At 36.7% G+C, this 16,293-nt stretch overlaps 1 protein-coding gene across 2 annotated transcripts; it reads left to right on the forward strand.

Annotated features, from left to right (window-relative positions):
- Positions 1–422: 422 nt before the first annotated feature.
- On the forward strand, positions 423–15,390 carry slc7a2 (solute carrier family 7 member 2). Of its 2 annotated transcripts, none has more exons than XM_026918331.3 (12): positions 423–707; positions 2,293–2,663; positions 3,924–4,079; positions 4,936–5,101; positions 5,224–5,360; positions 5,490–5,712; positions 7,373–7,512; positions 10,006–10,108; positions 11,060–11,247; positions 11,417–11,583; positions 12,487–12,595; positions 12,802–15,390. In XM_026918331.3, exons 2-12 carry the CDS (start codon positions 2,300–2,302, stop codon positions 12,954–12,956), a joined length of 1,908 nt encoding a protein of 635 aa, XP_026774132.3. In that variant the 5' UTR covers positions 423–707; positions 2,293–2,299; the 3' UTR covers positions 12,957–15,390. The 2 variants fall into 2 exon arrangements, with proteins under 2 accessions (XP_026774132.3, XP_026774133.3); XM_026918332.3 differs by lacking the exon at positions 7,373–7,512 and adding an exon at positions 7,793–7,929 and having other exon boundaries at positions 424–707; positions 12,802–15,388.
- Positions 15,391–16,293: the final 903 nt, after the last annotated feature.

Raw genomic sequence — 16,293 nt, forward strand, 5'->3', positions numbered from 1 at the left:
ATCACTCCTCCATACCCCCTGTCCAATGAACGGTCATGCTTTTAGCGACCTGTCCCCACTGCGTTGGGCAAACAGACGTGTCTGTCTCAGTGTTTGTCAATGTCAGTTGCTTAACCATTTATCAGTGGTCAGTAAGTGCTCTGGCAGCTGGATATGTTTGGCCTGTGTGCATTAGAAAGAAGCTTTTTTTAAAGGAAATAAGGCATGGACATGATTATTTCTGCTTCTCTCTACACATTTGTTCACACATGCATGCACATGCACGCACACACGCACACACACACACACACACACACACACACACACACACACACCATTGAGTATGTGCCACCCTCTACATGTTTTACACGCTCAAACACTAAACCCACCCTCTTCCTCTCCCCTCCTCCTGTTGGGGCGGTATAGCTGTCAGACCAATCCCCCAGAGTCCATGCACCAAGGCAGAACAAGTTAAGACACACCAGGATAGAATGAAGGAAGGAGTAAAAATAGAAGAGTTAGGGGTTCCCATGTCAGCAGCAAGGGCTTGAGCTTGAGAAAAGGAGAAACGTTAAGTCAAACTTAACACAGGCCTTTATAGATAGCTGACGCACAACACTTGCATCTTTAAAGCAATCACTGACACAATTCTGTGAGAAGTTGTGCGTGTGCTGTACGACTTCCCTCAAAGCCACTGCAACTGCGTGCTCAAATTGTGGCTTCTACAGGTAAGTATAAGTACTTCTCTAATCCTGTTGAAACCATTTTGTAAGTATTTATGTAACTGTAACAGTATTAAGGATAAGCTTAACATAGTTCAAAATTCATAGGAAATATTTCTAACAAACTCCAGTACCCTAAAATTGCTTTGAATTTGAATTTTAGTGAAATAGGTAACATGCAGTGCAGACTCATATTCCACCTTAGAGCTGTTTCTTAATTAGCAAGAAAGAGTATGTGTCCTTTTCACAGTCTATACATAACATTTAATAATTATGCTAACATTCCTTCATATGCACCAGCTCCTAATCCATATTTGTGTAACACTATTTATTCAACAGAGCACAATTCAAGCCTAGGGTTTTAGAACTGGATCTGCAACTTGTTAATCTGCATACAAAAAAGGTTTTATTTCGACATTTTGGTGCAGTATGTTGAAATGTGTGTGAGCAGCATGAGTAGACCTATAGTCAAGTAAATATTAGAATACCTGCATGTACATATGTAAAGACTGTAAACAATCAGTGAGATGCCATCAAATTAGATCAATTCTCCATAAGATACTAATGAGATACTGTAATGTCTGAGATTAGTGAAAAACATCATCACAGTTAAGAAATATTCTACCTTCATTACAGTGGTTAACATATTTTACATGTTATGTAATACTTCTTTGAGGATTTTTCTTTTTTTTTCCTTTCATGAAGCAACCCTTACAAAACCTACCCAAACCCAAAACTGAAAATATCCAATTGCTTCCCGGTGGATAGGGAACAAGTAGGGTGTTGTAACAGTACAGCCTAAACTGAGGAGTATTGTAGCTCTCCAGGCTTAATTAAAGAATGCTGGAATAAACCAACTACTCTCTCATGACAGAATGCCATGAAACCAAGCATAAATTCACACAAGGACTGAGTGTGAACATCCTGACGATCTTTAAAATTATTTTTTTTGGTCATTCAGATTTTTGATTTTTGAGGGATGTTCTGCCATGCAAATGACTTAGACTTCCTAATTTCTTTTAATACAAATTTTTTCTCTTAAATGTTCAGAAAAAAAAAAATAGATTTACAAACATTACCTTTACAACAAAAAAGTATGAAAGGTTATAGAAAATGTTTATATGTTAAAGAAAGTAACATTATGTAAAAAAAAACAAAAAAAACTTTTCAGACAAAAAACATAATGACGGTTATTTTGGTTTTACCTGTAAATTCAGAAGCAAATGTGACAGTCAAAGTCTTCAAGAACTGTAGCAGATTTGCCAAGATTCTTAGAAAAAATTACCAGCCAATTTCCTTTTAAAACAAATTGTACCTGAGGCTACTGACTATTGGTTGATATTGAGATTTGTTTTATATAGAAAAGTTTAATTTCATTATTATTGAAGGCATCTTTGCTTTTCAGCATTTCTTTACATGTGTCTAAGACTTTTGCATAGTACTATATTTTGCATTGTACACTTTTGCATAGTACTGTATTTTGCATCCTGTATTTTGGTTGTTAATACTGAGAGTTCATTTGTTTCTGAAGGATTTTACTACTTTATATTATTCATGTAATTAAATCATTTCCCTGGTTTCTGGTCTTAAGTGAAAGAATGCTGGCACACCTGCTGTCGTTCAGCCGCTCTCTGGTGAGAAGGAAAAATGTGGACTGTCTGGAGGATTCCAAGCTGTGTCGCTGCCTCACCACAGCGGACCTCATCGCTCTGGGTGTGGGCAGCACACTGGGTGCCGGAGTCTATGTCCTTGCTGGAGAGGTCGCCAAAGGCAACTCTGGCCCTAGCATTGTAGTGTCTTTCCTCATAGCCGCTCTGGCCTCTGTCATGGCAGGCTTGTGCTACGCTGAGTTTGGCGCTCGAGTGCCCAAGACAGGCTCTGCATATCTCTATAGCTATGTGACAGTAGGGGAACTCTTGGCCTTCATCACGGGATGGAACCTGATTCTCTCATATGTGATAGGTGAGTGTAAAGAATTGCTCTACTCTAATTTTCATCCTTATAAAAATATGCTGGAAGATCTTAAATAATAAATAATAAAAAAAGTTTTTAAAATGTATTTTCTGCACATTTGTTAGGTTATTTTTAAGAAATAATATAAGCGTTTTAAATTTGTCCAAGACTCAGGTCCCATTCAGGGTGTATTTCTGTATTGCGCTCAATTTTCAAAGTGATTACTGAAGAATCAGTGAATGAGGAATGTGGTTAATGATCAAAAACTATTTAAACAAAATAAAACAATTGACTGAAGAACCAGTTAATGAATCAATAAATTGTGTTTTTTTCTTATATATCTTTTTATATTCTTATATATCTTTCTTATATATCATTGTTCCATGGGATATAGAACTGCCAGTGTCAAAATTGTCTTGTCTGGCATACAAAGAGTTCAGTGACTTCATGCTCAGGTTATTTTGTGAATTATGAGTGAGGGCTCAAAGTTATTACAAATGTTTTTTTTTTATTATTATAATTTTTTTTAACCATAAACACAGAATTAGTGTTCTGGTTGTGCTAACTTTATTTATCTACATTATTTATCTTATTCATCTACCTGTAATGAAGGATGCTTGATTTAGGGATCATTCAAAAAGCAGGTTGACACTGTTTCAGTTCAGATCCTCATCTTTCTAGATTAAGATTTTTAAATCACTTGCTAGGATTGGATAAATGTAAAAATGAACAAAGATGCCTGCCTTCCACCTACACATTAGCTTAACAGATATGTTTCATGAATTGATAGTGTCTGATTTCTTACAGAAACAATTGTCTTCCTCATATTCAATTTCTTTTTAAAAAAATCTGAAGAGAAACAAGCATTACTCATCCAATACCTGTTATGTGACAAGTGTACTTAAATCTCTTGATAAAACATAACATCAGCAATTAAATTTCTTAATAGAACATGATAAAACACACAATTATTTTGGATAATACAACATCTAAATATGTTGAGTAAACACCTTCAGATTAATTATAATATTACATCCTTATCAGTTCTTGGAGAATTGCTCCATTGTAGGTGTTTTTCATCATTAACCTAAATTTGAGTCATTTATTTCACAGAACACACCATCTAAATAATTTGAAATCCCTTTGAAATGTGCAGAAACTATTTATAATATTTTATGAGAATAAATGTTGGACTTTTCTATCAACCTTCAAAGGGTTGTATTGACTTGTACGCATTCACAACACAAGCTGATATTCTTTTGTTTGAAGGGACCTCAAGTGTTGCCAGAGCTTGGAGTGGAACATTTGATGAACTAGTAGGGGGCCATATTGAACAGTTCTGCAAATTACACTTCAGAATGAGCATGCCTGGCCTGGCAGAATATCCCGACTTCTTTGCAGCTTGCCTTATATTACTCCTATCAGGTATTTCTTATTTTTGAAATGTCATTTTGGCCATGTATAACTCTCTCTTAAATTTAAAACCATAACTGTCCACTATGTAAATGGTCTGCTGCTTTCTAGAAGATTTTTTTGGTATGCATGGCAACACTTGTCATCATGTTATCAGCTGCATTACGTATTAAATATTTCATTAAAATTAGCACTGGTTTCTGTAACAATGCAGAACTTTTCAGGTAAAATTGAATAAGACATAGTACAGCAGTACATACGTAAGCAGGCTCATGTGGACCTGATCATGGGGTTTTTTGTTCAGGTCCTAAGCCAGTTGGCATCTGAGCTACTCTAAAATTCCAGATAGAATGACGTTTGAACTGCTGGACTGAGCACACTATTACACTATTTCAAGAGGACATTCTGTCAATATTTATTTAATCACAGTAAAGCCAAGTTTTTCCAAGGCCAACATGCTGAGGTAATGAGGAACATGACTACTATATTGTATTAGAGAAGCTCGAGGTATTTTGAATGAAAGAATAATTTAAGACATTGTTTGTCACTATTGTGAAGACTTTCCACTGACATAATTATTAACGCAGCTAATTAATGCTATGGCTACACCTAAATCCAGGCCGAAGCTTAACCTCAGTAAGCAGTAAGATTTTTTAAATATAGTTTTTAAAAATTTATTTATAAAAGAAAAAGAAAAGAAAAACACATACACACAAGATTACAATTTCACACACAACAGTACTATTACATCTATGTCCCCGACTGTTCATAAAAAATAAATCGCTTTATTTTATGGGAACACAAAACTGAGCCTTCTGGAACACCACAATATGATAGTCAATGTTTTCTTATGATTTTATTTTCCCAGGTCTTCTTTCCTTTGGGGTTAAAGAGTCAGCATGGGTCAACAAAATCTTTACCGCCATCAACGTGCTTGTGCTTTTGTTCGTCATTATCTCTGGCTTCGTCAAAGGAGATTCTTTCAACTGGAAGATATCCGAAGAATCCCTTATAAATGTGACTATTGTGACTAGGTGAGAGATGTGCATATTCATTTGTAAGGCATTTTTGATTTGTAAGGCATCCCAAGGCTTTATTGTATGTGCATTGAGAATAAAAAAATGATAACTAACCTTATTCTTGTAACTGATTACAGAAATCTGTCCTACACTGGAAATGTTACCAGTGATTATGGTGCTGGTGGGTTTTTGCCTTATGGCTTTGGCGGAACCTTGGCTGGTGCAGCCACATGCTTCTATGCCTTTGTCGGATTTGATTGCATTGCCACCACAGGTATTCATGCAGACATATGATGGCTAGACACAATCAAGCCCCTTTCAATTAATAAATGTGTTATTACTTTTTGGACATGTTTGACTATTTTGTGAAACAGTGCTTTGATGGCAGAACTCTCTTGATCAGGTGAGGAGGTGAAGAATCCTCAGAGGGCCATTCCCATTGGTATAGTTGCTTCCCTGCTGATTTGCTTCCTGGCTTATTTTGGCGTGTCTGCTGCTCTTACCCTCATGATGCCGTACTATCTTCTGGATGAGAAGAGTCCTCTGCCTGTGGCCTTTGACTATGTTGGCTGGGGTCCTGCTAAATATGTGGTGGCAGTGGGATCCCTGTGTGCACTATCAACCAGGTAATTATCCTTTCAGGGTGGGTTTCAAATCTTAATTAAGATTACATTTTAATGATGAGTTTTAAATTTTAAATATTAAACATTATTTAATTGTTTGTCAAAGACAGGCTTAGTTAGTACATGTTGTTTAATGGGTCTATTGTGGATTGATTCATAAAAAACTCCAGTGATTCTTTGGTGGTGGTTTGTTTGAAAGAAGAATAAATATAAATTGCTTTGCACTTCAATTTAATTGATGCTTCATTATTGCACTCTTTCAGGACAAAACCTATGCATGAACAATGACTGTCTTTTTTTTTCCTGGTGAGATCTCTAATTGCAGAACATTTTGTTGGAGTATGTACAACCAGTTCAACCGTACAGTCTATATTATAAATTTGTTTCTTCAAAAGCATTCTGATGTCTCCTAATATGACAATTTTGTCTCATACGCTCACTGGCCACTTTATTAGGAACACCACACTAATATTTGGGTAGGTCCCCCTTTTACTCTCGGAACAACCTCTATTTGTGGCATGGATTCCAAAAGGTGTTGGAGACCTTCTGTTGAGATTCTGGTTGTGCTGAGTCTATTGACATGGTTGCATTAGACAGTTGCTGCAGATTTGCAAATGCTACAAATCTCCCATTCTAGCACTTACTCCCATCCCTTAGGTACCCTATTGTGTTCATATCTGGTGACTAGGGAGACCATTGAAGTATGCTGAACTCAGTGTAATGTTCATGGAATTAGTTTAAAATGACTTGTGCTTTGTAACATGCCACATTATCGTGCTGGATGTAGCCATTATAAGATGGCGAAAATCTTCAACTGTGCTGTTTTGGTGAGCCTGTGCCCACTGTAGTCTCTGATTCCTGTTCATGGCTGACAAGAGTGGAACCTGATGTGGTCTTCTGCTATTGTAACCCATCTGCCTCAAGGTTTGTCATGTTCTGAGATGCTTTTCTGCTCACCGCAGTTATAAAGAGTGGTTATTTGAGTTTCTGTAAATTTCCTGTCAGCTTGAACCAGGTTGCCCATTCTCCTCTGACCTCTCTCATCAACAAGGCATTTTTGCCCAAAGAAATGTCACTCAGTGGATGTTTTTTTGTTTTTCTCACCATTCTGTGTAAACTCTAGAGACTCTAGCTGTGTGTAGAAAATCCAGGAGATCAGCCATTTCTGAAATACTCAAACCAGCTTTTGCCATGTATCTGCATGATTTTATGCATTGTACTGCTGCCATATGATTGTCTGATTGGATAATTGCATGAATGATCAGGGGTTCAGGTGTTCCTATTAAAGTGGCCACTGAGTGTATATCATCATACAGTAAAACAGGACAAGACCTGGAGTGCTATTATTTTATAAAAAAAGTTCCTAATATACTGTAAATCATTAACATAACTATGAATCTATGGCAGTGCCTTCAGGGATAATCCAGGAAAAAAATGATGACATAACTGAATGGCCAAATCCCTAAAATGCTGTAAAGTGTGTACTTTATGATGTTAATACACACACTGAAACACTGTATAATACCTTAAAGAAAGCTTTTGGGGAACTGGTCTCCAGCATGTACTTGTTCTGCTTTGTGTCAGTGGTGCAGTGCGGCTTGTGTACAGTGTGTGTTGCTTGACTAATGTGTTCGTCCCGTGCATGTCTTTGCTCTATATGCAGTCTGCTGGGCTCCATATTCCCAATGCCACGTGTAATCTATGCTATGGCAGAGGATGGGGTGCTTTTCAAAGTGTTAGCCAGAATCAATCCTAAGACGAAGACCCCACTTATTGCAACAATGGCCTCCGGTGTAGTTGCAGGTGAGAGCTGGGGGTGTAATTTGCTGTGTAAATCTGGCAACATGCTCCACCAGGCAAATGTGAATGTCCAACATTAGGATATCATTGGTGAGCCTAAAGAATGAACAATCATACAGAGACAAAATCCAAACACAATCGTAGCAATAACTAAAAAAATTAGCCTACACAATGCCTGCATTTGACAGTTATTTACACATTCACAATTGCCAGTGGACTGATATGTGTTCTTAACTGTCAGGAATACTTTGTGTTTGAACGATGACCCCTTTTTTGTTCCTAGCCTGTTAGGCGCCATGTTTCCTCTGCCACGCATTCTCTTTGCCATGGCGCGAGATGGCATACTTTTCAGATTTCTTTCCAAAGTGAGTAAGCGTCAGTCACCAGTGGCTGCCACAATGGCAGCAGGCACCATAGCGGGTAAGCTCCCAAGGAGAGAGGGACATGGCATGGACTGCTGTCTCTTTGTGTGTCAGCTTGGGTGCAGTTGCAGTGTGTGCATGACTGGGCTTGCAGTGGTAGTGGTGGATGCATGCTCTTGCTCTTGTGGTGGTTGCAGTGATGTGAAAGTTACACATTGATGTTTTTTCCCGATCTACTGCTCTTGAATAATTGATTTAACCCATAATTCGCATGGTAATTAGCTGTTGAGTTGAATCAGGTGTATTTAGTGCATGTTAAGATGTATTCTTAGGAAAAAACGATTTCTCTGGAGTTGTTTGAATGGCTAAGTGTTCCAACCTCTATAACGGGTTCTACTCTGAATCTTTTCTGGAAGAGAAACTTTCCTTTGTAGAGTTCTACATAAAACCTTTAGGGTGCAGATGTAACCTTTCTATGAGCCTATGAACAATGCAACGTAGTAGGGGGGTGCCTAATATTTGGACATGTTGATTTATAAGGGCCCTAAAGAGGAAGATATCCTGGAGAGAGTAAAAGAGAGCAATATTTGTTTTGTGTACAGGCACTGAACAAGGACAGGTGCAGCTGCCTGTAAGATCAGCTGCAGAGGAATTTTTTTGGGGAACAGTAGAGGATAAATGCTTTCGTGCTAGCAGGAATGAGTGAATGAGTTTAGCAAGTGTTTGAAGACTCTACGTACAGCTGCATAGAGGCCAGAGTGTAGTGTACGTTATTAACTACTGGGAAGAGGGCTCCAGGAGGTCAGGCTTTGCTTCGTGAGGCCCCTGTGATTCAGTCCATACTGAAGCAATCTGGCTTTGATAGTCTACATCGCTAGCCTGCTGAGTGTTTGTAAGTTTGGACACCTGTATCAATGCTCACGATCGGTGCTCATGTCTCAAATCGATCCCACACAGTACATCAGCAAAGATAATAGATAATAGATAGATAATACAGTGACCATTGGTTATACTGTACAATAATGTAATGATGGTGTTTCGTGGAATAACTACTGATAATGATAAAAAAATAAGTGAAGAATAAGGAACTGACTTTGTGCAGCACCATGATTTCCAAAAATGATGATTGTAACAGCTTTAAATTAACAGTATAACCTCTAGACACTTTATTATCTCCTTATTATTCCCCATAAGGTATATAATGCAGTTTTCAATGTATCTGTTTCTATTTTAAACACTTAATTTAAATAACTACAAATTTAAATATTGCCAGACCTAATTGTTGTGTTTATTGTTTTAGTATTCACAGTTGGTCCCTCTCCACCTCCACCCCCTAATTTAACCCCTAAATGTCAGAGCTGAAGAGCATTAATCATAGCTCATGAACCACAATCAGGGATTTGTGAAGCACTTTTCACTTGCCGAATTCTTGCCAAGTTTCATCATCCCAGCGTAATCTAAAATAGTTTAGGTTATGACAAGTACTAATACAAATAGAAACCAGCCATTTGAAAGTATGCATTCCAGTCAGTTATTTGCTATTTGCTGTATTGTTTTATTTTATATTAATACATATGCTATCAGCTAGCTAGTTGTGTTGCAATGAAATCCCTGGTTGTGATTTTAAAAAATATGGTGATGGAGGTACAATTGTCATATTCATAATTATGCTTGCTGCATCTTTTTTAAAAAAAAAAGGATTGATCAAAACACACTTACAAAAGTTTGTAATATTTCTGTTAGACATTTATAACAACTTAAAAGTGATATTTCACCACAAAACAACCACAAATCAGTAATTCATGCTACAAATATACACAGATGCTTATCTAGATTTTTGTTTGGAGTGCTAATTATAGAGTCTGTTGTTGTTTTATGGTAAAAGTTCACTTTCAACATTTGACTTTTTTGCTTTAACAGGTTAAAATTGAATAAATCTTCCAATTTACTATTAAACAACATAATAAGTTATAATGCATGTCTACTGATAAATTCCCAATTGAATACATCATCTGGAAAAAGATTTGTTGTTGTATACTGTATGTTCTTTACAATGTATAGAGTATAGTTTAGCACTAATGTATTTTTTCAGTTGCTTTGTTAATCTGTTTTTTTTATATACCATATCCTACAGCTATCATGGCTTGTCTTTTTGACTTAAAAGCCTTAGTGGACATGATGTCCATTGGCACTCTGCTGGCATACTCTTTGGTCGCTGCTTGTGTTCTTATTCTCAGGTTAGTGCTAATGGCTTCATTTACTTTGCAATAAAAACAGGAAGGGAGCTTAATAAAAGCATTTCTAGCTGTAAATTATAGCAGTTTATAAAAATACCCCCAGTATACACAGTGCGGTTAACGGGAATAGGTCTATAACTAAATATAGCTATTGCGCAAGTCTCAGTGGCTTCTGGATTTAATAGTTCTGTTTATTCAGCCTTGTTTTCTCAGACAAGCTCACATTAGACAGCACACAGTTATGCTTTCAGAAATCCTGAAAGTGGACAGGACATGTAAGGACATTGACAAAAAACACAAGCTCCATATGAGCCAAGAGATTTTTCAACAAGAGGGGAGGAGGACTTGTAGACCTATGAGAGGAGATTAGATGTTAGGTGACCACAAATAATACTAATTATCCTAAAATGGTACACTGAATTTACTTTGTGAAACAAGAAACCATCAGTAAGCCATCAAATAAACCATCAAATTTGTTTATTAGTGTTTAAGGGCCTACTGAGACCTTTGATTTGCTTTCTATTTGGTCTGATTCTGTTCAACAAAATTAAATGAACCAAAAAATTTTAAAAACATTTGCTAAAGGGGTGTGTGGGAAGGGGCAGGGCTAGAAATCCACCAATCACAGTGAACACAGAACTGATGGTAAATAATATATAAATATAGTTATGCTTGAACTGGGTGTGGTGAAACAGCTGGGTTCCCACCCATCCAAAAGCACCCGGGTCATATTCAAATGGACTAAATGCTGTACATGTAAATTATGCCCTAATATTATGCATTCAAATGTAATATTCACAACTTTTTAAATGCATCTGCTATTTGAATATAGTGTTCAGGGAAGATTCATAGGCAACCTAAATAGCCATGTATAATCAATCAGGTGACAGCAATGTGTAATTATTAGTAATAGACACTAAAGGTGTCATGATAATGAATCTTCTGTTTCAGATATCGTCCTGACTCTGTGCTCGAGAGCTCTAAAACTAATGAGGTTGGGGAGTCTGAGCTGACTGAGTCTGAGTCTCATCTCAACAGGCTGAAAGATGGAGAAATGTCTCTGTACACTCTCCTCAGTCCTTCCCTGCAGCCCACAAAGAGCTCATCCACTGCTGTTAACATGGCTGTCGGGGTCATAGGTAAGCATCATGCTACTGCCCAAAATTGTCTTGTGCAAATATCTGTGATCTTGCTACCAATATGCTAGACCCATGGGACCTGCAGCATGGAGTTAATGACAACTTTTGTTCCAACATTGCACACTGATTAGCAGACAGATACTGATGTATGCATTTCCCCCTTCTACAGCTATCACAGTGTGTGTCATGAGTGCACTTACTACACATTATGGACAAGCCATTCTTGCTATGGAGCCCTGGATCCTGGGAGTGCTGGCAGCATCCTTTCTTATCTTTTTCATGTGTATCGTCTTGGTCTGTAGACAACCGCAGACAAGCAAAAAGGTGTCTTTCATGGTATGTAGCCTGCAGAATGTTTGAGGTCAGTAGGGTATATGTGATAAATAAGCAGGGTAGATAAGGTTTGCGATATGACTACATGACTTAATGATCTGAATATCAACTGAAAAAAGTTACTAGTGAGTTAGGAATATCAGATCTGAGCTCTGAGCATAAAAAACAAACGTTCTTTCGTCCCAGCCAAGGTTTACTGTAAATAGTAAAGTTCTGACACTGTAACAGAATGAATGGATATCTTTGATGCATGTACTAACAAGTGAACAAGTAAAACAGGTTAGAAGTAAGTAAGGATGTAAATCTTCAGCAAAATCTTTTGACTATTAACTGTGTGTCATAAGTTGCTGATTAACCATACCAAACAAATGCGTGTTTTATGTCAACAAGCCTTTATTGAATGAAATAAACAAAGATTACATTAATGTAACACAAATAACAAGGCTTATCTCATAGAGCTTTAAACTAACCTAAATTGATCTAATGGAAACAGACAGAGCTAATTTTGATTAAATTTAATGCTAACTTAGACTTGCCAACAAAGATGTGTTAAATTAGCTTAATAAAAACTCATGAAGGTTTTTTTTTTTTTTACAACTTGAATGATAAATTCACCAATTACAATAACAAATACTGTTTAATGCATATGAACCTTCTAACTAATAGCACTGATTGAACGATATGTAATTTCTCAGTTAATAAATTACCTGCCAATATTGCTAGGAGTAGATAAAACTAAAAAAAAAAGAAAGAAAGCTTCCTTATTAATGTTTAGTGCATGGTTCAGTTAACTGAGAGTAATGTGGTGTTTCATTTATTTGACTTAACACACAGACTAAGTTTCAGTCCATGTATTATTGAGCACCACTGCAGATGTTCACTGCAGTGCGTTTATTTGCTTTACAGGTTCCCTTGCTACCCTTTCTGCCCATTCTGAGTATATTTGTCAATGTTTACCTCATGGTGCAGCTGAGTGGAGACACGTGGATCCGTTTTTCTGTTTGGATGACTGTGGGTAAGTGCTTTTTCTCTCTCTCACACACATCTCGAACACATGCACACCCACACGCAATCAGCAATTAGCACTCCAAAACAATTTATTTAAGCATGACTGGCACTACTAAATGCTTCAGATACATATATGTTTGAACTCTAGAGTAGTCCAAGAAAGAACTGGGTGAACTAGACATACACAAACAGTTGTGTTTTACTCTTCTACAGGTTTCCTTATTTATTTCGGTTATGGGATGTGGCACAGCAGTGAGCACCAGAGGCAGAGGCAGAGCACTGAAAATGCACCAGAGAAACAGAGGATGTTTGCAAAGGATGGTGCTGAAGACAAATATATCCAATCAGAGAAGACAAGTCAGCTTTAAAGAATGTATTGCTGTTTATAGCTGTTTTTGCCTTAAAGCTCTGTGTGCAACAAGCCATTCTGCTTTACCTACTGAGAGACCAGCTCAGCTCTGAGCCCAGTGTCAGGCATGGGTTGACATTGCATTCTCTCTTAAGATCTTAAGATTAATACTGACATGAATGCTGTGATTTAAAAAAAAAAAAAAATGTATGAAATATGATCATACAAGTATGATAGTAAAATGTGTCTTAACTCTAAATGAGGAATGAATGTCACACATTAACCGACTAACTGTTAACACTACATCTTCAATAGCATCAGGTATTTCATACACCTAGAGAATAGTTGGGTCAAAGAACATTAGCCACAAGAGTGTTCAGGTAGTTTCAGCTTTTATTGCGTTTTTCATTATAATTTCCCATAAGCTGTATACAAATATAGAGTAGTTACTCTGTTTTTTCACTTTTTTTTTTTTTTTTTTACCATGATCAGTATTCTCAATATTTTGACTGCATGTTCTTTGCTTGCAATTCATTTTCATTGCTTTGTTTAGACCTTTGTATAATATTAAAAAGAAGAAAGTTCTGCTTTTACTTCAAAGGACCTATAATAGATCTATTGCTTTTCTTTTATTTTAAGATAACACAGTGAGTTCTATATTACAATACAGAGCAGACATTTATTGCAAATGGAGCTATAATAATATTCAGAGACAGCTGGTGTATCTGGGCTAGCACGGTTAAGCCATCCTGATTTTCAAGGATAAAAAGACAGAAGATATAACCTTTCATTATTTGCTGTTAGCGAACATCTGAAGGCGGATTAATTTGGATTTTTGTGGAACAAGGCACAAGAGCACCATTAATGGTCCTAAGAAAAATACACAGAAAGGTGTAAAGAAGCAACACAGGAGCTGATTCTTCCTAGCTCAGAGAGCAGATTCATACAGTTTGTCAGTGCCAGGTGATTGCACAGAGTTAAACCCTCCTTAGATTTGATCCCTATGGGCCTATATTTTTCAGCCTGCTTCACTGACACACACATTATTAGTTGTGACTGAGATGTAAAGCACAGTCACAAGTGTAATGAATGGGAACAAGGTGGATTATTTACAACTTTTCCCCCTAAATTCCTATGGAAGAGCAACTAAAAGTAGATAGACTAGAGCACACATTGTCTAATCAAAGTACGAATTACACAAAAGGACAGATGACAGAAGTGTACGTTTTATGTTTTTTGGTCTGGAAGGGTTATGTAGGTTAAATATTTGGAGGAAACACAGCATGACCCCTGTAGGGCATTACATACTTGAAACACTGACTTTAAATGTGCGCGCGTGTGTGTGTGTGTGTGTGTGTAATAGTTTGCCCCATTTCATTCTTATCCCATTAATGATACCTTGTGATATAAGGCATTGCTTGACTCTAAAAGTTTAATTGTCAAGATAGTAGATTTTGGCCGTCTCATCTAATATCACCAGCTGTCACAGATAATATTAATGCTTTAATATATTTTGATAGTCTAAGGTTACATTCCTTGCTGTAATTGTGTTACATACTGGATTATTTGGCTGTTTTTTTCTTGCTATGTTTACTGTATACACACTTAAGTGTAATTGCATACTAAGCAAATGTTTGCAAAAAAAAAAAAAAAAGAGTCAAACAAATTAAAGCAGAGGCTTATTTCTATTAAAAGCAAACAGTTATGTGCATTCTGTAATCAGATGTGCTATCACTAGCCTTTTCCCCCCCTTCTTTGTATAGATTTATTTAGACACATCCTTTTGTAAATAAATGAGAAAACAAATGAGATTTAGGATTAAAGCAACAGCTGGCTATGGTTTGGATATTTACAGTATAATATAGTTTCTTAAAGACGTTTTGATGACATTTATTTCTAAATAGCAAAGTTGATGCATGTAAATGAATCTATTTACAAAATAAAAATGTTCGGTTTAAAGAAATATTTTTTAAAAGTTTTTCTAACCTATAATTTCTTTCAAGACTTAGGAAAAGCAACTAAGCAGTGCTCAGTATATGTGGGATCTTCCCCAAAACTGCTGGAAAGGCATCTCCAATTGCTACCTCATGAAGCCCATTGAGAGAATACCAAGAGTGTACAAAGCTGTCATGAAGGCTATTTCAAAAATATAAAATCTAAGATTGTTTTGATGTGTTTAATTCTTATTGGCAATTGTATTATTAGATTTGTACCATTTTATAGTTTAGATCGTTAGCATGTATCACCGATACTGATTAATTGATGATGTAGTTCACAGAGCACTTGACCAAGCTTTTTTTTTTTTTTTTTTGAGAGTCTAGAGAAATAACATTATCCAAATATTTAATTTGTAGAATAACTCTTATGAATGTTTTCTGTAAGACCTTATCAATTAATTAATGGCCTTAATAATAAAACTGTATTACAGACTGATTCTGGTAAATTCTACTTATGTTTTCCAATAAATTTTTTTTTCATATTTCCATTTTTTTTTTTATGGTTTATTTTTAGGTGGAATTTGTGTGGGCACAATCTATCAGCAGCCAAAACAAACCTTGCACTTGTACTATCTGTGACTTTTGTCAGTCACATACCTAGCTAATATCTCTATATTACCTTATGATATAATCTTTATGGCCATAAAACATAGTTCACACTCACACACACACACACACACACACACACACTCATTAAGAACCTGTATTTACAGCATCAAAGCATCTAAACCTGGAAATTAAAAAAAATAAATTATAAAAACCTCAAGGCTGGTGTGTTAGAGCAAGAAAATTACTACCCCCATCTATACGGCTCTCAAAGTCAGAAAGTAATGAACAGCGGAAGAAAATTAAATATTACGTTAAATATTATGCCTCACATTTTCAGGGTCGCCGGTTCACTCATGAGCTCAGGTTACTGTCTGTGTGGGGTTTTTGTGCATGTTCTTCCCATGTCTGTGTCTGTGTCCTCTAGGTTCACTGATTTCCTCCCACCTCTGGTAAGAGAATCTGTGGCTTTAAAGTACCCCTTGTGTGAATGATCTTGTGAATGTGTGTGTGCTTGCTGCCCTGCGATGGACTGATGCCCCATCCAGGGTGTATTCTTACCTGTGTTCCCAATGCTTCTCATTGGCCTAGTCTAACTGATATTTGGTATAACCACTTGGAAATGGTGGTTAGTTGGTTAAGGCTTTAGGCTACAGATCAGAAGGTTGCCACTGTTGGGTCTTCGAGCAAGACCCTAAATCCTCAGCTGCTCATTTGTATCCTGTCTCAAATATAGGTTGCTTTACCTAAAAGTGTCAGCCAAATGTAAACATTGGAACTAAATCAACATCTTATTGAGAATTATTGCACTGT

This window comes from Pangasianodon hypophthalmus, chromosome 7 (assembly GCF_027358585.1).
Source record: "Pangasianodon hypophthalmus isolate fPanHyp1 chromosome 7, fPanHyp1.pri, whole genome shotgun sequence".
Classification (NCBI taxonomy): Eukaryota; Metazoa; Chordata; class Actinopteri; order Siluriformes; family Pangasiidae; genus Pangasianodon; species Pangasianodon hypophthalmus.

What these genes read in the sequence shown, in the direction of transcription:
- slc7a2 (XM_026918331.3), top strand. Translation starts at nt 2,300, where the DNA reads ATGCTGGCACACCTGCTGTCGTTCAGCCGCTCTCTGGTGAGAAGGAAA. An exon ending in GATTCTCTCATATGTGATAG is followed by an intron (nt 2,664 to 3,923) that starts GTGAGTGTAAAG and finishes TTTTGTTTGAAG; the next exon opens with GGACCTCAAGTGTTGCCAGA. An exon ending in CATGGCTGTCGGGGTCATAG is followed by an intron (nt 11,248 to 11,416) that starts GTAAGCATCATG and finishes CCCCTTCTACAG; the next exon opens with CTATCACAGTGTGTGTCATG.